Raw genomic sequence first — 19068 nt, forward strand, 5'->3', positions numbered from 1 at the left:
CCCCCCCAGCTGTGCCCGCCCCCACTCCCCCCCAGCTGAGCCCGCCCCCTCCCCCCTCCCCCCAGCTGAGCCCGGCCCCCCTCCCCCCTCCCCCCAGCTGAGCCCGGCCCCCCTCCCCCCCACTCCCCCCCAGCTGAGCCCGGCCCCACTCCCCCCCAGCTGAGCCCGCCCCACTCCCCCCCAGCTGAGCCCGCCCCCACTCCCCCCCAGCTGAGCCCGCCCCCACTCCCCCCCAGCTGAGCCCGCCCCCACTCCCCCCCAGCTGAGCCCGCCCCCACTCCCCCCCAGCTGAGCCCGGCCCCCCTCCCCCCCAGCTGAGCCCGCCCCCACTCCCCCCCAGCTGAGCCCGCCCCACTCCCCCCCAGCTGAGCCCGGCTCCACTCCCCCCCAGCTGAGCCGGAGCACGGGCTCGGTCCGGGAGCGCGGGTCCGGGAGCAGCGCCTCCAGTCCCGGCAGCACGGCCTGCCCGGACGGCCTCGATGACCCGGGTCCAGGGGCGCTCGCCCCCTTCCCCAGGGGAGAGGCTCGGCCAGACTTCCGGGAACAGCGGCGCTGCCGCCGGAGCGGCCTCCGACGCGGGTCACGGCCCCGCCCTCCGTGCGGCCAGGCCCCGGCCCCGCCCTGCGGCCCCGCCCCGCCCCGCGGCCCCGCCCCGCCCCGCGGCCCCGCCCCCGCCCTCCGTGCGGCCAGGCCTCGCCCCCGCCCCCGCCCTCCGTGCGGCCAGGCCCCGGCCCCGCCCTTCGGCCCCGCCCTTCGGCCCCGCCCTCCGGCCCCGCCCCCACCCTCCGGCCCCGCCCCCGCCCTCCGTGCGGCCAGGCCTCCCTTGCCCCCGCCCCCGCCCTCCGTGCGGCCCGGCCCCGCCCCCTCCATCCGGCCCCGCCCTCCGGCCCCGCCCCCGCCCTCCGTGCAGCCCGGCCCCGCCCTCTGGCCCCGCCCCTGCCCCGCCCTCCGGCCCCGCCCCCCGCCAGGCTCCAGCAGGGCCCGGGCTGAGTTTCGCTTTCCGTTCAGAGGAAAACGAAAGCGTGGTGTAGGGGGCGGGGCCGGGGCCGGGGAGGGCGGGGCCGGGGCGGGGCCTGAGCCGCGGTGGGCGTGTTGGGGCGGGGACTGGGCGGAACCGGGCGGGTCCTGGTCGCCGCGGAGCGCCCCCCGACGCGCGCCCTCCGCAGACCGGCGCGGGCTCGGCGCGGGCTCAGGCGAGTGTGCGGCGGGCGGCGGGGCCGGGTCCCCACCCGGAGGAGGGGCAGGCTCCAACCCGGGGCCGGGGCGCTGGAGCCGGCCCGCCCGCCCGCGTCCGAGCGGCCTTCCCCAGAGCCGAGCGCTCGGGTAGGGGAGCGCAGCGCGGTCCGGGGTGCGGGGCCGGGATGCGGGGGGCCCGGGGCGGGGGAGACCGAGGCGGGAGGAGGGAGACCGAGGCGGGAGGGGGGAGACCGAGGCGGGAGGGGGGAGACCGAGGCGGGAGGGGGGAGACCGAGGCTGGAGGGGGGAGACCGAGGCGGGAGGGGGGAGACCGAGGCGGGAGGGGGGAGACTGGGGCAGGAGGGGAGACTGAGGCAGAAGGGTTTATGGATGCTGGAGTGGGTCTCAGATAAGGTTCAGCCGAGAGAGAATCCAGACCCGGCGTGGTCCCGCTGCTCTGAGTTTGGAGGACGGAGCCTGCTTGGGTTGCTTGACCGCAGTTGTGATTTGTCCTCTCGGCATTGAACCTTGACCTCCTCCAGTCTGGGGAGTTGGGGTCCCCCCCTTTGGGACAGCCCGTGCTCCCCGAGGACCCCACTGGCTCTGCCCCTCACTTTAAGGGTGCCGATTTCAGGAAGGGTGGGGTGACTTTGTTCAGTACTTTGGGGTTATGTTTGGAGCTGGGGTGAGGGTGGGCCTTCAGCCAACCTCTCCTCTGGTGTGTGTGTGTGTGTCCGTGTGTGTATCCATGTGTCTGTGTATGTGTCTATGTGTGTCCATGTGTCCGTGTGTGTCTGTGTGTGTCCGTGTGTGTGCGTCCATGTGTGTGTCTGTGTGTGCATGTGTGTGTGTCCGTGTGTGTCTGTGTGTCCATGTTTGTGTCTGTGTGTGTGTCTGTGTGTCCATGTCTGTGTCTGTGTGTGTGTGTGTGTGCGTGTGTGTGTGTGTGTGTGCGCGTGTCCGTGTGTGTCTGTGTGTGTCCGTGTGTGTCTGTGTATCCATGTCTGTGTCTGTGTGTCCATGTCTGTGTCTGTCTGTGTGTCTGTCTGTGTGTGTGTCTGTGTCTCATCACTCAGCCACGCCCTCTGGCCTGCTCCCCTCCCCTCACAGACAGCTCAGTTCGCTTCCCCTCTGCCTTTGGTCCCCTGCCTTCCTGGCTGTCCTTTGCCACCTGCCTGGCCTTTCCTGTTTCCCCTGAGACCTGGCAGCCGCATGTCCACACCGTACCCTTGCTTCTGCTGAGGGAATCTTCAGCTGAATTGTCCGCTAGCTAAGTCCCCCAAGCTTGGGCCTTGTAAGAGGATCAGTGGTTGACAGCTGCCTTTAAAATCGATTTTTGAAAGTTTTGATTTGCGCACAGATTTGTTCTGTGGACTCTAAGATCTCAATAATTGTGTACAGTGTGGGTGTCAAGTGAAGGTAACTGGCCTAGTCCCACCTCGCCTCGCATGGTTTCACGGCCCTGGAAACATTGAAAATCCTCCCTTCGCTACTTTGAGATAGACCGCTTACGGCGGTATGGAACCTTAGAAGCTCTGTACCTACGAGTGCCTTTTGCTAACAATAATCTCTCCATACCCCCACCCTATCCAATCTCTGGGAACCCCTGTTCTAGTCTCCTGAGATATCGCTGTTTTTTCCCCTGCATCTACATATAAATAATACTTTCAGTATTTGTCTTTTTGTGCCTGACTTATTTCACGTGGTATAATGTCACCTAGAGTCACCTACATTGCCACAAATGGTAATTCAGTATTGTAATCATTTAATGATTTATTTCATTGTATATCTGAGCTACATTGTCTTGATCTGTGTCTTTGCTGAGTGACGGTTTCAGAGCCACATGTAAGGCTTTTATGCTTCAGCTGAAAGTCTTCTTGCCACCTGTAGCATGCATTTGGATGTTGTGTGACTTTCAGCTCTTCAGCTCAAGGCAAGCTCTCTTGAGAGCTTGAGCCACAGCACCACTTCCAGTTTTCTGGTGGTTTATTGGAGATAGGAGTCTCGGGGACTTTCCTTCCTGGGCTGGCTTTGAACTGAGATCCTCAGATCTCAGCCTCCTGAGTAGCTGGGATGACAGGTGTGAGCCACGGGTGCCTGGCCCAAATTTGGAGTTTTATGCTCCAACTCCTCACAGAATTAACCCCTCTTAGAGCTGACTCAGAACCGAATGCAAGAACTTGGCTTTGCTCTCTCTTGTCCTTACCTCTCTGTTATATGTTTTCACAGAGGTTCTTCTGCCCCGGCTCATGGAAACGCTTCCTGGCAGTAGAATTGTGGAGTCTTGAGCACCAGCCAGCACCCTTGGCCTGGGGATTTTAGAGTGATCACTCATGGGCAAGGTGTTTGCGTTCCTGAGGGAAAATTACCAGTCCATCCTGGCTGCGTCTCAGCATTGCCCAGGAGAACTCGATGAGATGAGAGAAGACAGCAAGATGAAGAGGAAGAAGAGGGTGCAGCTAAGAGAGCATCTTAGTGCCTGGGACCACCCTCACGGTCAGGAGAGCCTCGCTTCCCTCGTTCTCAGTGTGCAGCAACACTTAGCAATTACTCACGGTACTCTGCAGCCTCAGAGCTGTCATTATATTAGTAGGTCCTGGTCTCCTGTGCTTCAGTGTCTGCGTCTAAAATGGAGTTAACAGTTCCTAGCAGAGGACATTGCTTTAAATGTTTGCGTGGCAGATGGTAGCTGGCGGTCCTCCTCGGTTTCAGTCTTCCCTGTCACCTCTGTGCAAGTCCCTCTGGAGGCAAGGTGCCCTGCTGATTTGGGAGCAGGCGTCTGGGGCATGTACTTCCCCCTGCTTTATTAGCATCCCCCCCTTTCCAACGGCTCATCTTGTGAGCTGGGAGATTGGCTGCTAGTGTGTCAGGTTTGCGAATATCCCCTACAGTCGTTCTGGCTTTTGTCTCTGGTGATTAGAGATGTTGGAGCAGGTGACCCTTCCTCCAGGCTGTTATTTTTTTCCCTCCCCATCTGTGGTGGAGACCTGGCTCGGGAATCCTCCCCTGGAGGGTGACACAGACTGGCTGACACTTCTCCTGTCCCAGAGCCCTCTGGACACCCATTTTTGCTCAGTTGTGCAGAGCAGTTTGGATGTGGAGTGAGAAGACCCACAGTCCCCTCAGATAAACTTTCAGTAATGGCTGCTTTTTAATGTTTTCTTCTAATAAGTGCTTTATACTACTAATTTTGCAGGGAATGATACTCTTGTTTTGTGACATGTCTTTTTTTCCCTTAATAGGCTGTTCAAACTTAACCTTATCATTTAGCATTCTAAAGTTTCATGCTTGATATCTTATCTCCTAATTAGTTAAAAGTTCCCTAGTGAATTCAGAGAGAATATCACATTTCACAGCCTTAATAGATTCAAGAAAAACATCTGATTTTTGTTGAATATTACGTGTTTCCCTTAGCATTTTTCCTCTTTTCTTTTTAGGCCCAGTTGGTTTACACAACATTGGACAGACCTGCTGTCTTAACGCCCTGATTCAGGTATTCATTATGAACGTGGAGTTCACGAAGATATTGAAGAGGTAAGACTTACTCAGGTGATGCAACTGTGTCTTATTTTATTTTTTCGTAGTGACTTGGACTTTTAGAAGCCTTCTATCATAAATTGCCAGAAGGGGGAAATATTTTCCTGTGTATTCTGGGCTACAAATTAGAATCACTTAAGAGTGTGTGTGTGTGTGTGTGTGTGTGTGTGTGTGTGTGTGTGTGTGTGTGTGTGTGTGTTTGTCTGTCTGTGTGTGTGTGTCCTGGGGCTCGAACCCAGAGCCTGGGTGCTGTCCTTGAGTTTTTTGGCTCAAGACTCATGATCTACTATTTGAGCCACAGGTCCACTTGCAGCTTTTTTGGTAGTTAATTGGAGATGAGAGTCTTACTGACTTTCCTGCCTGGGGTTGGCTTTGAATCATGATTCTCCAGTCTCAGCTTCTTGAGTAGCTAGGATGTAAGCCACCTGGCAAGAATCTTTAAGAACTATACCCATGCTTGGTCCCGTCTTCAGTTATTTGTGCTCAGTTGGCCTGTGGTGGGGTCTGGGGCATTTCTTCCTTTCTTTTCCTTCCCCTTCCCTCTCTCCTTCCTTTCCTCCTGCTTCTGTCTGCTAAGGCAAACACCTCCTATGCCCAGTGACTAGTACTTTAGAAACACTTCGTGGGTGATTTGAACATACAGATAGAATTTTCAGCACTGGTTTGAATAAAAGGGAGTTGGAACTAGAGCAATACTGGAGAAAGTCACTGGGACCAGTATGTTTACGCACAGACACACTTCAGCATTCATTATTTTTGCCCTAAGCTACCTCCTTTTCTCCACTTGCTGAAGAAGTTGGAGATGTCCACAATGAAGTGAACCACTGCCCAGGCACAATGGCATTTTTTTCGGTTGGCCTTCTTTCCAGGACCTAACCCAGACTTTGCTTTGTTAATCTGAAGTGGTTCGGCTGGACCTTTTGCTGCTTGCTGTACATATGGGTCCAGAATCTTGTGAAAAATATTTTTTTTCCTGGAAATTTTTGAGAAGGCTTTCAAAAGTCCAAATCACTGTGAATAACTGGATATTCAAAACACAAATTTATGTATACTTTAATGACCTGATTTATTTTCTGTTCATTTTAACCTTTTTATTAGTGTTTGTTAATTGTACAGCTTTCATTATATTCCTATACATATTATACGTTGATCAAATTTATCCCTCTTATTCTTTCTTTCTTATGCCCGGCCTCATTTTAAACGATTGTGATAGTCTTCCTTATTCTCTTTTCCTACATGCACACGAGCTACTCTTCATGCTCGCCCTCCCTCCACCTGCCCTGGCCCCCTCCTGCTCACTCGGTCTGTCCCTGTTTTACACCTGAGCACAATTTATCTTCACTGTAGTGTGAATTTTGGGGGTGGGGGGGTTGGAGGGTTCTGTGCCAGCCCTCATGTGGCTGCCCATTTAACCCCACGCACTGCCTGAGCTCTGGTCTAATTCACGGGAAGGGAGTGGCCTGGAGCTGGAGATTTCTCCAAGTGATGCAATGCACATGGAAAATGGTGCAGGTGAAGAGGTTCCTGGGACTGTTCTCACTTGACAGAATATCAGTGCCAAAGGAAGCAGAAGAGCAAAAGAGAAGTGTCCCGTTCCAGCTGCTTTTACTGCTGGAGAAGATGCAGGACAGCCGGCAGAAGGCGGTGCGGCCCACGGAGCTGGCCTGCTGCCTCCAGAAGCACAACGTGCCACGTAAGATGCCCCGCTCAGCCGTGGCTCCTGCCCTTGTCTGCAGTGGGCCTTAGCCAGAGAGAACTGGGGAAGGGAGGGCAGAGGGGAGGGGAGGGGGAGGGGAGAGGGACGGGAGAGGAGGTTCAAGTGGTCAGTGTTCCCTGACTTCACTGAGAATGGTCAGTTCTCATTGCTCATTCTGTCATCCTCGACCTAGTGGTCATTCTCACCCTTTCTGTGTGATTGTTGACTTTTTTGAGATGTCATATTGCCTTTTCTTTTCATACCTGTTGTGCTCCTATGCTAAGCTTTGTTCAGCCAGGCGCTGGTGGTTCCCACCTGTCATCCTAGCTACTCAGGAGGCTGAGATCAGAGGATCACTGATCAAAGCCACCCCAGCCAGAAAAGTTTGTGAGACTCTTATCTCCCATAAACTACTCAGAAAAAGCTGGGAAGTGGCGCTGTAGCTCAAGTGGTAGAGTGCTAGTCTTGAGCACAAAGGCTGAAGGACAGCAGCCAGGCCCTAAGTTCAAGCCCCCGGACCGGCAGAAAAAAAATTTGACATTTAAACCCAATTTAAAGTTTGGGGATTTAGTTGTCTGAAAAACATACATTGAAATGTTGTCTGTATTCTGACAGAAATGGGTATTAGCTGGGTTGATAATCCATTTTTTCACCACCCACCAACTCAGTACTAACAATCTTATTGATTTTGTATCTAACCAAATATTTACAGTAAGTCCAATGGGCTAATAAGAACTAGTGTTCTGGAGCTGGGAAGGTGGCTCAGTGGTAGAACGCTTGCCTTGCATGCCTGAAGCCCTGGGTTCGATTTCTCAGCATCACATAAGCAAAAAGAAAAAAGCCAGAAGTGGTGCTGTGGCTCAAGTGGTAGAGCGCTATCCTTGAGCTGAAGAGCTGAGGGACAGCGCCCAGGCCCCGGAGTTCAGGCCCCATGACCGGACCCCCCCCCCCCTAAAAAAAAATTGCAAGGTGACAGAAAAGCTAGGGATGAAAAACGAAACAAAGGAAGAAGGTAGAATAAACCTAGAGTACAATGCTCTGTAAGTCTAAGACGGGGAGAGTGAAAAGAAGAACTACAGAGAAAGAAATGGCAATTTACAAAAGCGATAACTGGTAGAACATTAAAAAAAAACAAAAAAAAACTAGGGACCTGTGGCTCACGCTAGGTACTGTGGAGGCCGAGATGTGAGGATCACAGTTGGAAACCAGCCTGGGTAAGAAAGCCCACCAGACTGTTATCTCCAATTAACCAAAAACAAAAGAAGCTGAAAGTTCAACCGTAGCTCAAGTGGTAGAGCACCAGCCTTGAGGAAAAAAAGCTCAGGGACAGCGCCCAGCCCTGAGTTCAAACCCCAGGACCAGTATATAAAAAAAGTAAAGCAAAACGGGGCTGGGAAGGTGGCTCAGTGGTAAAGCACTTGCCTTGCATGCTTGAGGCCCTGGGTTTGATCCTCAGCACCAAATAAGCAAAAAGAAAAAAAGCCGGAAGTGGCGCTGTGGCTCAAGTGGTAGAGTGCTCGCCTTGAGCTGAAGAGCTGAGGGACAGCGCCCAGGCCCAGAGTTCAGGCCCCACAACCGGACCCAAAAATAAATAAAAAAAAAAAAAAGTAAAGCAAAAAAAGAGTCGTTTTTCTATCATTGCTGAGAAGGAATGCCGTCTGGCGCTCCGTCTGGTGGTCTGCGCCTCCCTTCAGAGTTCTGGCTTGGCCAGGTGCAGGCTGGGAACAGAGCAGCGGATGGAGCGAGGAGGCGCCGCTCCTGTGCTCTGGAGAGTCCCTGGAGCTGGTCTGTTCTACGGAATCCAGTGGGGCCAGGCGGGGCATGCCCGGCAGCCCCCGGCCGGCCCGGCAGCATGTGCCCACCTCTCTGCGCCGCTCAGGGAGTTCAGCTCCTGCTCTGGCTTTTCTGTGGCAAGCCTTTGCCCCTCCACTGAGGCTGCCGGTGTACCATACCCTTCAGAGTGCGTAGAGCACAGCCTTGTTCCCTTCCCGAGGCTTAAGTTTAAGAGGCGCTGTCTAATCCAGCACCAAGAATGCTTCTCCCTTCCTGAGTGCCTGACATGTGGTACCTCCTGACCTCTTTTGGGAGTTGGGAGAGTCAAAGGCAAGGTGGTGAGTGTTCACGTAGCTAGGGGTCGTGAGGACATGGGACTTCTCCAGCGACCGCACTGATGCGCTGTTCCTTTTTTTTAACCAGTGTTTGTCCAGCACGATGCTGCTCAGCTCTACCTCACGTTCTGGAACCTTCTTAAGGATCAAATAGATGATGTGGACTTGGTAAGAGCTGAAGCTGGAATCCCAGGACCTGTAGAGGTCGCTCACCATTGTGCATTTGTAGTAAGGGATCCGTGGAGACCGCTTGCCACGGTTCCTGGTGTCCTTCCCGGTACCTGCCGGGAGCGTCAGGGCTCGTCAGTCCAACAGGTCCAACTGTGGCCATAGCCTCACCCGTCCTTGGCGCCTTCTTGCAGGTAGAGAGGCTGCAGGCCCTGTACACGATCCGGGTGAAGGAGTCCCTGGTTTGCCTCCTCTGTACCAGAGAGAGCAGTAGGAACAGCAGTATGCTGACCCTCTCCCTCCCTCTCTATGACGCGGACGCAAAGCCTCTGCAAACACTGGTGAGAGACTGGGTGAGAAAGGGTCGCCCCGCCATGCCAGTTCCCCCCGACATGCCAGTTCCCCGTGTCCTTCCACCCGCGGACACTAACAACTCTGTTTCACTTGCATGGCTCTAGGTGGCCAATTTCTTTGAGCAGCAGCAGAAGTTCTATCCTGTTTCTCATTTTCTCACCCTCGTATTAACCAGGGCTCCTTGTGTTTTCTCCTCCAGTGGGTGGAAGATCCTGACAGATGTAGCGCTGGTAGTGGGGTGCTTGGGGGACAGTGGGGGAACCTGCAGCGGAGCTCAGCCCTCACCTGTGGGGTGGCCGCGTGCCCATGGAAAGGGTCTGCTGACGCGGCCTTTCCCTGCGGCCTCCGCCGGCAGGAGGAGGCCCTGCGCTGTTTTTTCCACCCCAGGGAGTTAGCCAGCAAGAGCAAGTGGTTCTGCGAGGCCTGCGGGACGAAGACGCGTGGAAGCCAGGTGCCCACCCTCAGGTTCAGATGCGTCTCCGGGGCGGGCTGTTGCTGGGCCACGGCTTTCCAGACACTTCCGGGCCCTTCCTGATGGCGCATGGGGTGGGATGTGGTGAGGCTAGTTCAGACGCTCGGGCTTCTCATAGACGGGGCTGTGGATGTCGCTTCTTGACCACAGTCTTCCACCAGGAGTGGCAGGTGACGGCATGGGGCTGGGTGGGGGCGGTGGGGTTTCCTCTTTCGTTTTAGAGACGCTCCCTACAGCAGACCCCTGGTTTCTGAGGGCCAGGCACCTCTGCGGAGCCCTGAGCAGCTCACGGCTTTTGTCTGAGGTCCATAGTGCTGTGCCGGCCAAGCGTCCCCTGAGTCTCCGGGGAGAGGAATGGATTCTGCCATGGAAGCCTTCAGCTCCCCAGTGTGTCCCCCGCACCCCTGCCCCTGGGGAGGAGAACGAGCCACCAGGCCCGGCGTGTCTCAGGATCTTCCCGCAAGCGCCTCGGGGCCCCGTCTCACAGTGAGTTTTGCTTTTGCAGGTCTTGAGGATGACGCATCTGCCCCAAACCCTGACCCTTCACCTGATGCGATTCTCCATTCGGAACTCACAGACGGAGAAAGTCTGCCACTTGCTGCACTTCCCTCAGCGCTTGGATCTCAGTCAGGTTCTTCTGGCTGAGCATCAAGACTTCACTGAGGACGCAGAGCAGGTGAGGTGTTCTGGATCGATCCTACCAGACACGGCGTCCTCCAGGTTCAGCGCTCTTACCCCTCGACTGCTAGATGGCACCGACTGGTGAATCCCCTGGTTCAGGCTCCCCAGGCCCGGGTTAGCGATTTGGTCTTCAGCTCACCTCCACAGTGTGAGGGCTCGGAGCAGCCCTGTGCTGGGTGCGCAGCGCCCCCGGGAGGGGAGCCAGGCGTGGTGAGCTCAGCCTCTGAGCACTGCTCTGTCTGAGGAAGTGTGCCCTCTGCGGGCTAGGCGGGGCCCGCACCGAGGACAGGCTGGCCTCAGGTTGCTGCGAGTCACAGAAGCAAAGGCATATTCAAGGCAGAGGGCTTAAAAGCATTTTAAATTCAATTTATTTATTTATTTTTCAGCCAGTATGTTGGCACGTGCCTATCTTCTTTGCGGCCGGGAGACGTAGACCAGAGGGGCATTGGTTCAAGGCCAGTGTGAGCTACACAGTTAAGACCCTGCCTCACAAATAAAAGAAAGGCTGTTTTTGTTTTTTTCTAAGCATTATTGATTTTAATGACCATGTGGTCCCCCGGGGTCCGTGCTGGGGTTATCATTATAACAATGTCACCACAAGCCTTTGCTGTTCCTAGTGTTAATTTCTTTAAAGATTCAGGACAAACCTGCCTTCTTTCCAATGTTGACACATGGAAAGTATTTGTGTGTAGGGATTTCAGTGTGGTGCTGTGATGTACGCATGCCGGAGGAATGGTGTCTTGTGGTCTTGGCACTGACTAATGTGTCACGCTGGGCCTGTAGCAAGCACATCGCCATTCACCATCTGAGCCAAGCCGCTGGGCCTTTTTGCTTGAGTTCTGTTATCAGGCAGTGGTTTGTTTTTGTCCAGGCCTGACCTTGGGCTGCTCTTCTACCTCTGCCTCTCCCAGGGACAGGCTTCCGGGTGTGCACTTGTGTCTGCCTTGTCTGTTGAGATCGGAGTCTCACTAGCTTTCTGGCCAGGCTGACTTTGTCCACAGCCTTTCTGATCCCCCCCTCTGGAGAACCTGGATTATAGGTGTGCAACCGCACCCATCCTCAAATTTTGGAAAGATTAGCTCAAGCTAGACAACATACTTATCACTTCACCTGTGTCTTTGTGGTGAGCGTATGTAAAAATTCTTGAAAAGCATTTTCCGGTGTGGAACACATCGATACTGTATGACATTGTTCTGAAACCCATTCCTCCCGTCTAACTGGAAGTTTGTGCGCTTTGATCAGCATCTTTCATTACAACCCCTAATAACCACTGTCGGGTTTCTGCTGCTATGGTTTTTTTTTGAAAGAAAGAAATACTCTTGACTAACAAAAAAGTCAGCCCAAACTCTCACTACTAATGTTCCCTTTTCTTTTAAACAGTTTTCTAAGATATTGAGGGAATGGAAGGAACACTTCATGGACACATGTAGTAGAGACTTTGCGTCTGTAACATTCCTCTTTGTGTCCTACTGTCTTTGTAAGGTTTCTGTCCTGCCATTTCACTGTCCGTTTTCGGGTTCTTTGCTGTCAGCGTTTTGTGGATATTCTAGTTCCATTTCTTCTCCTCACCTTTTTGAATGTCACCTCATATTTCTCACAGTTTCATTAACCTCAAACTGAAGACTTTCAGACTGTCTTCTGTTCAGATGGTGGCATGTGTCTATCAGCCCATTAACCAGAGGAAGCCTGAAGCGGGGGAAATCATGTTCCCGACGTTTGCCTGGGGAAGGAAAAAACAGCACAGAACAGAGCTAGGGGTGTGATTCAATGGTAAGGCTCCTGCCTGGCACGCAGGAGGCCCTGGGTTCAAACCGCAACTTCCAAAACAAACCAACAAAAACAAAGAATAAACCAAGGTGAAACAAAAAGTTCACAACCCCTTCCCCCCCAAACCAAACCAAACCAAAACAAATTCCCTTCCGATAACTTGTCTGCCAATGTTAAAAAACCCTTCTGCACTGTTAACAGAGACTTCCTCAGAGTTCCCACTTGGCAAAAATTGAACATCCCCCACTTACTGGTCGTGCGTCTGATATAACACAGGCATCACAGTTCTGGTTTGTTATGCTTCTCTTCAACTAGCTGTGAAATTCTGCAGGTCAAGGTCTTTTCTTCGAGCTCCTTGGAAGTATCAGTGCCGGGCCTAGAGCAGGCAGTAAACAAGTGCCTGGCAAATATGCTTCCTCATTAAAGACCAGGGCTGGGAAAGGAGGGATGGGTCGCTTACAGCCTTGTCCTCTTCCAGCGTGAAGCACAGTATGAACTCTTCGCTGTGATAGCCCACGTAGGGATGGCAGACTTCGGTCATTACTGTGCCTACATTCGGAATCCAGCGGATGGAAGATGGCTCTGCTTCAATGACTCCAATGTTTGTTGGGTGAGAACCATCATCTAAACTTTCCTCCTTCTCTGAATTCTCAGCTCAGAGTTGAAGACGCATTATGGTCTTGTAGTTTGTGTGTAGGAGCTGGGGAGTTTTGTGGTTCAAAGCCATTCTCTAGGTTTATTGCTTTATTTATTTATTTTCTTGCTTGTCTTGGGGCTTAGACTCAGGGTCTGGGTGCTGTTCCCCAGCCTCTTTGTGTTCAAGGTGAGTGCTCTACCTACCACTTCGGCCACAGCGCCACTTCCGGCTTTTTCTGTGTATGTGGTACTGAGGAATGGAACCCAGGGCTTCATGCATGCTAGGCGAGCACTCTACCACTGAGCCACCTTCCCAGCCATGGTTTATTGCTTTCTAAGCATCTGTTTGTGTCAGTGTTAGGTTTCTGGTGCTCTTAGCCCCGTACCTTGAAGGTTTATGCTTTGTAGGAAACGTCTGTGGAGCGAGACGTTAAAGATGCAAGGTGTAAAACTCTGGGATAGGTGTAAGCATTTCAAGGTGAGTGGGGACATCACAGAGGGTCTCAGGATGCACGGCGTTGTGTCACCAGATGCTCTGATGCTGTGTGGTCGCCAGGGTGGGCTTCTCCATTCTCTGCAGGAGTCTAACAGGGCACATTACAGTGTCCCCTGTTCTGTCAACACGTAATAGCAGCTGCCAACCAGCTGCTGATGTCTGTGATGTTCTTCCAGGTGTCCTGGGAAGATGTCCAGTGTACCTATGGAAATCATCACTACCGCTGGTAAGAGAAGTACTTGGGGGAATGGGGTCCACTGGGTTCTTGGAGCTTTATGAAATCTGCACGGATGAACTATTGCCTTTATCCGAGAGTCCCCACTGACTACCATTCAGCCTCATCTTTCAGCAGTCATCCCTGGCACCACACTTCCCTCAGAATTTAGACTTAAGTAAAGCACTGGCATAAGTCCCAATACCATGTCCATCATCTTCTGTAACTGTGTACCTGTATTTTCTGGTCTCTATGACCCTGTCCTAATTTATCTTCTGAGCAAGTGCCTAGTGGTGTTTTGATAATCACTGTCTTTCCTACTGCGCAAAGCCTTTACTGATGGGCCCCAGCGGATTGGCGGGGCTATCTTATCAGTACCGCGCTAACCGATTGCACCGCTGGAGCTCCAAAGGCAGGGCTATCTTATTTGCTTTCGTTGCTTTTTGAGCAGGCCTCCTTTATTACACTTCAAAATGTTTTTTGATTTTGCGACTTTTCCCCTCACACCAGACCATGTGCTTTTTTTTTTATTTTTTTTATTTTTGTTGCTGGTTCTTGGGTTTGAAGTCTAGGCCTAGGCATTGAGCTTTTTCACTCAAGGCTAGTGCTCTACCACATGAACCACAACTCCACGGCCTGCTTTTGTGTGGTTAATTTGAGATAAGAGTATCAAAGACTTTTCTGCTCTCCTGGCTTTGAACCTGAATTCTCTGATCTAAGCCTCCTGAATAACAAGGGTTACAAGTGTGAGCCAGTGGTGCCCAGAAGAGCAGGGGCCAGGACCACTCTTCTCTTTCTCAGTAAGCATCAGGACATGATACTGACGTAGTAATTAACCTAGAGAGAAAAGCTGGGTAAAGTTAAGGCAGAGATTTTTATATGTACTGGAGGTGGAAATGGAACTGACGGTGTAGGTAGTGGAGGTGGTATTGGGGGTGACAGTGTAGGTAGTGGAGGTGGTATTGAGGTGACAGTGTAGGTACTGGAGGTGATGTGGGGGGGACAGTGTAGGTACTGGAGGTGATATGGGGGTGACAGTGTAGGTCGTGGAGGTGGTATTGAGGTGACAGTGTAGGTAGTGGTGGTGGTATTGAGGTGACAGTGTAGGTAGTGGAGGTGGTATGGGGGTGACAGTGTAGGTACTGGAGGTGGTATTGGGGGTGATGGTGCTTGTACCAGGTGATATTCAGCTACATCAGAGGTTTGATTTCATAATTAATGGATTAGGTGGAGTTTATGTTTGATATCTTCCTTTTGCCTACTTTTTATGTTTTCATTTTATTTATTCTCAAAATTTCTCTTAGGTGCCTGTTCTTAGCCAATTTTTGGTTATTCATTCCCCTGTGATTTAGAATAGGGGTTAGCAAACTTTCTCTGTAGAAGTTAGAGAGGAAGTACTTAGGGTTTTGGAGCATAGCTTCTGTAGCTGTTACTCAGCTTTGCCCTTGCAACATGCAGGGTGCCACAGACAGCACGTGAATGAATGATGTAAGTGGCCATGTTCCAATTAAGTTTATTTACAAAAAACAGGCTTGGAGTTGGCTTATAGTCCCATAATATGTCTGTCCCTGGTCCTTTCCTCCTTCCTTCCTTCCTTCCTTCCTTCCTTCCTTCCTTCCTTCCTTCCTTCCTTCCTTTCTTTCTTTCTTTCTTTCTTTCTTTCTTTCTTTCTTTCTTTCTTTCTTTCTTTCTTTCTTTCTTTCTTTCTTTCTTTCTTTCTTTCTTCCTTTTAGTCCTGGGTTTGAACTCAGGGCCTGGGTGCTATCCCTGAGCCTCTTTGTATTCAAGATTAATGCTGTACCACTCGAACCACAGTGCTACTTCCAGCTTTTTCTGAGTAGTTTATTGGAGATAAGAGTCTCACAGACTTTTCTGTCCAGGCTGCCTTTGAACCATGACCCTCAGATCTCAGCCTCCTGAGTAGCTAGGATCAGAGGCATGAGCCGTTAGCACCATGCTGTCCATGATTTGTATGTTAGCTAATAAGAACTTGCAGGTTAGTTTCCCAAGTCACTATTTTCTTTCCCTTTGATGAGACGGACAGGTTAGGTAGATGAAGGTTTGCTTCATTATCCTGGAAATTTGGTCCTATTGTGAATCAATAATATATCCCCTCAACTAGGCACTGGTAGCTCACTCCTGTCATCCTAGCTACTGAGGAGGCTGAGATCTGAGGATTGCGGTTCAAAGCCAGCCTGGGCAGGAAAATGTTTGTGACTCTTATCTCCAAGTAACTGGCTACAGAAAACTAGAAGTGGCTTTATGGCTCAAGTGGTAGAGCCCTCGCTTTGAGCTGGGACAGTGCCCAGGCCCAGAGTTCAAGTCCCACAACCCACCCAAAAATACATATAGCCTTTCATTGTAAATGTTTCATTTTGCTATGCTGATAAATTTCTCTTTATAGGCAGGAAACTGCATATCTTCTGGTTTACATGAAGATTAGAGGTTAATGGATATACTCTAAACCTTCAGAGACTGACAAATTCATTTCTTTTCCTGTCATTGGATCTGCTGAGTCTTCTAGGAGATTCTACAATGAGGAAAAACATAAAAACTGTAATAATTTAAATGTTAAGTTATAACCATGAATGGTTACTGGTGTGGTTTGGATGTGGTTTGTCTCCAAATGTCCTGTGACAGAGGCCTGGTCCCTTGTCTAGCAATGTTGTGGGGCAGAATCTTTTGAGAGCTGAGGCTTGTGCAGGGCATCTGTGGCTCTTGCTTGAAATTCTAGCTACTCAGGAGGCTTTGAGAGTTCAAATCCAGATAGGGCAGAAAAAGCCTTGAGACTTACCTTCCATTGACAACTGAAACAAAAGCTGGAAGTGGAGCCATTGCTCAAACGCTAATGTGCCGGCTCGAGTGAAAAAGCTCAGGGATGGACTGCACCTAAGCCCCGCGTTCAAGGCCCAGTAGTGCCCATGAATTATTTCAGCTAGGCTCCCGTCTCCCTAAGTTTCCAGAGCCCTTGAAAATGTACCACACCTGGAGAGTAAGCATTCAACACAGGATCCTGTGTAGGAAATTCTTATCCAAACCATAACTCTTGTGAATGAGGCACAATAAGTAAATAAAGTTATTTCTTTCAAAAGGAGTGTAGTGTGCAGCTTAATGGGGTAATTAAACACATATGCTGCTAATGACTTGTGCTATAAACATATAGCTGTGAAAGCAAAGGCCACTGGATCTTTTCAAGAAGTTGCGCTGCTCAGGACCCGGGCTGCGGCGAACACTAATGCCCAGCAGAGGGCGCTCTGGGCCTGTGCGCTGTCCTCATCAGGACCCGGGGTGCGGTGAGCACTGATGCCCACCAGAGGGCGCCCTAGGCTTGCACACTGTCCTGTCAGGACTCGGGGTGCAGTGGGTCCCGATTCCCACCAGAGGGCATACTAGGCGTATGTGCACTGGCCTCCTGGCCTCAGTTCCTGTGGCATAGAAGACATGCAGAGCCATGTTCTATGGACTATGAGTCCCAGCACCCTGAAGCTGAGAAAGCGCACAGGTTGAAGTGGTTCTGTCTGACTCCATTCTGGGAAAATGATCAGAGTCGGATTTAGAGTTGCTTCAAATAAAACACAAAATGAAATGAATACCATGGATGTATCACAGTAACAACTAGGACCTGAAATATATATATATATATATATATATATATATATATATATATATATATATTGGTCCGGCCGTGGGGCCTGAACTCTGGGCCTGGGCGCTGTCCCTCAGCGCAAGGCTAGTGCTCTACCACTTGAGCCACAGCACCACTTCTGTTTTTTTTCTTGTTTATGTGGTGCTGAGGAATCGAACCCAGGGCCTCAGGCATGCAAGGCAAGCGCTCTACCACTGAGCCACCTATTTTTTAATGGTAAGGGTTGTTTGGATAGGTGAGGTAAACTGAGTGTAATCATTTAGTGTGGTGAAAAGTCAGGCTGATGGGGTTAGAATGGGGTGAAGAGAAGAGAGCTCGTGAAAAATAAGCACTTTTCATGGTACTGGGTGAGGATGAACGGTCATTCCGTACTAATTAGTAGGTGAAGAATAATTCATATCATACAACTTTTGGGATATCAAGTTCTAGAGATTTGCATATTTGTTGGAAGAATAATTTCGGCATTGTCAGCGATTAAGGCTTTGCAGGTAACGACTGCTGATGTTGACACTATAACTGTCATCCTAGCTACTCAGGAGGCTGAGATCTGAGGATCACAGTTCAAAGCCAGCCTGGGCAGGAAAGTCCGTGAGACTCTTGTCTCCAATGACCCACCAGAAAACCGGAAGTGGCACTGTGGCTCAAGCGGTAGAGTGCCAGCCTTGAGCTGAAGAGCTGAGGGGCAGCGCCCAGGCCCCGAGTTCAAGGATTCGGTGATCGCAGGACGGGACTGCTCTGGGTTCGGGCACCGAAGTCTGGAGCAGGTCCACACAGAGGCCAGTCCGTCTCACGGCGCTGAGGTGCTGGGACCTCCTCAGGGCTTGACGTGTCCCTGTATCCTGGGCAGGAGTAGTGGCAGCTTCAGGCGAGGAGGAGGAGGAGGAGGAGCAGAGCACTGCTGGGAGGGGCGGGATGGGGCCGGGGGCGGGGAGAACACTCTCCCAGCCATGGGCTAAACACCTAGCTAACTGCTTTCCTGAAATCTTTTCATGTTCTAAAAACAAAAGAGAATTGTTTTAAACTTGTAAACATTCAGGTCACTAATAATTAGTTTTCTGGTATAAAATGAAAGCAACGTAAAGAAGATAACTGCACCACTACAGTTAAAAGGTTTTAAATTCTGAATTATCTTGTCTGATAAAAATATATGCCAATACACTATATATTCAATGAAGACCCAAGATATAGCATATTAAAATACACTTTTTTCAGACCAACACCAGAAATATCTTTAGTTTCTGTCATTTCAACAGACAAGTTAAAATTAATTCTAATTAAAAAATCACAAACTCCACAGAAATCATTGAAGATGTTTCCAAACAACTCGAGTACATTTGGATATCGAAGTCAGGCAATTCATTTGGAAGAATATCATGAGAACCCATGAATTTTTACAGTAAGACACTGATATCTATTTTAATTGTGAAAACATTTTGTATCTGACACAAAGGATGGACTGGAATTTTTGAAATTTAAGAAAATTAAGCGAACCATTAAGACTTGGGAGAAGAATTTGTACCACTTTCCCCACCTTCAAAGAGGTAGTGATAAATGCTTGTCCTTCTGGCAATATCAAAGGCAGTTTTTTCCAAGTTGTTCTTCAGTCCTGGTTTGATATAGCGGTTCATCAGAAGGAGTTCCAGAGTATCTCTGCTATCTCTATTCCCAGCGGCAAGATGCAAGGGGGTCAAGAGGCCTTTAGTTTGGGCATTGACGTCTGCATCATGATGAAGTAAGAAGGAAGCCACTCTGGTGTTATTCCACTTAGAAGAACCGTGCAGAGCCGTACAGCCATCCACAGTTATTGCATGAATATCTGCCCCTTGGGCCACCAACTCACGGACAATGTCTAAGTGTCCACTGTAGGCTTCCTGATGAAGAGGAGTATACTCATCGTCATCCCTAGTATTCACGTGAGCGGCCTTTTCAGAAAGTGGTCTCTGCACTGTAGTAAGCTGAGAGAGAAAGATACATACACACACACACACACACACACACACACACACATGTATATAATTCAACTCAAAGCAAAAAGAAAATTAAACTAACTTGTGGCTTTTTTTTTCTGGTCGTGGGGCCTGAACTCGGTGCCTGGGCACTGTCCCTCAGCTCTTCAG

The 19068-nt window shown here is 51.0% G+C and overlaps 1 protein-coding gene across 6 annotated transcripts; it reads left to right on the forward strand.

The window, feature by feature from the left end:
- The first annotated feature begins 1201 nt into the window (after window positions 1-1201).
- Window positions 1202-16396, forward strand: Usp18 (ubiquitin specific peptidase 18). Of its 6 annotated transcripts, none has more exons than XM_042672128.1 (11): window positions 1202-1323; window positions 3406-3765; window positions 4614-4710; window positions 6261-6406; window positions 8606-8685; window positions 8880-9038; window positions 9395-9490; window positions 10017-10187; window positions 12438-12569; window positions 13268-13317; window positions 15710-16396. In XM_042672128.1, exons 2-11 carry the CDS (start codon window positions 3510-3512, stop codon window positions 15753-15755), a joined length of 1233 nt encoding a protein of 410 aa, XP_042528062.1. In that variant the 5' UTR covers window positions 1202-1323; window positions 3406-3509; the 3' UTR covers window positions 15756-16396. The 6 variants fall into 6 exon arrangements, with proteins under 6 accessions (XP_042528062.1, XP_042528063.1, XP_042528064.1 ...); XM_042672129.1 differs by having other exon boundaries at window positions 8880-9026; XM_042672130.1 differs by having other exon boundaries at window positions 3406-3732.
- The last annotated feature ends 2672 nt before the right edge of the window (window positions 16397-19068 follow it).

Source organism: Dipodomys spectabilis, unplaced genomic scaffold (assembly GCF_019054845.1).
Source record: "Dipodomys spectabilis isolate Male_0828 unplaced genomic scaffold, ASM1905484v1 ptg000671l, whole genome shotgun sequence".
Classification (NCBI taxonomy): domain Eukaryota; kingdom Metazoa; phylum Chordata; class Mammalia; order Rodentia; family Heteromyidae; genus Dipodomys; species Dipodomys spectabilis.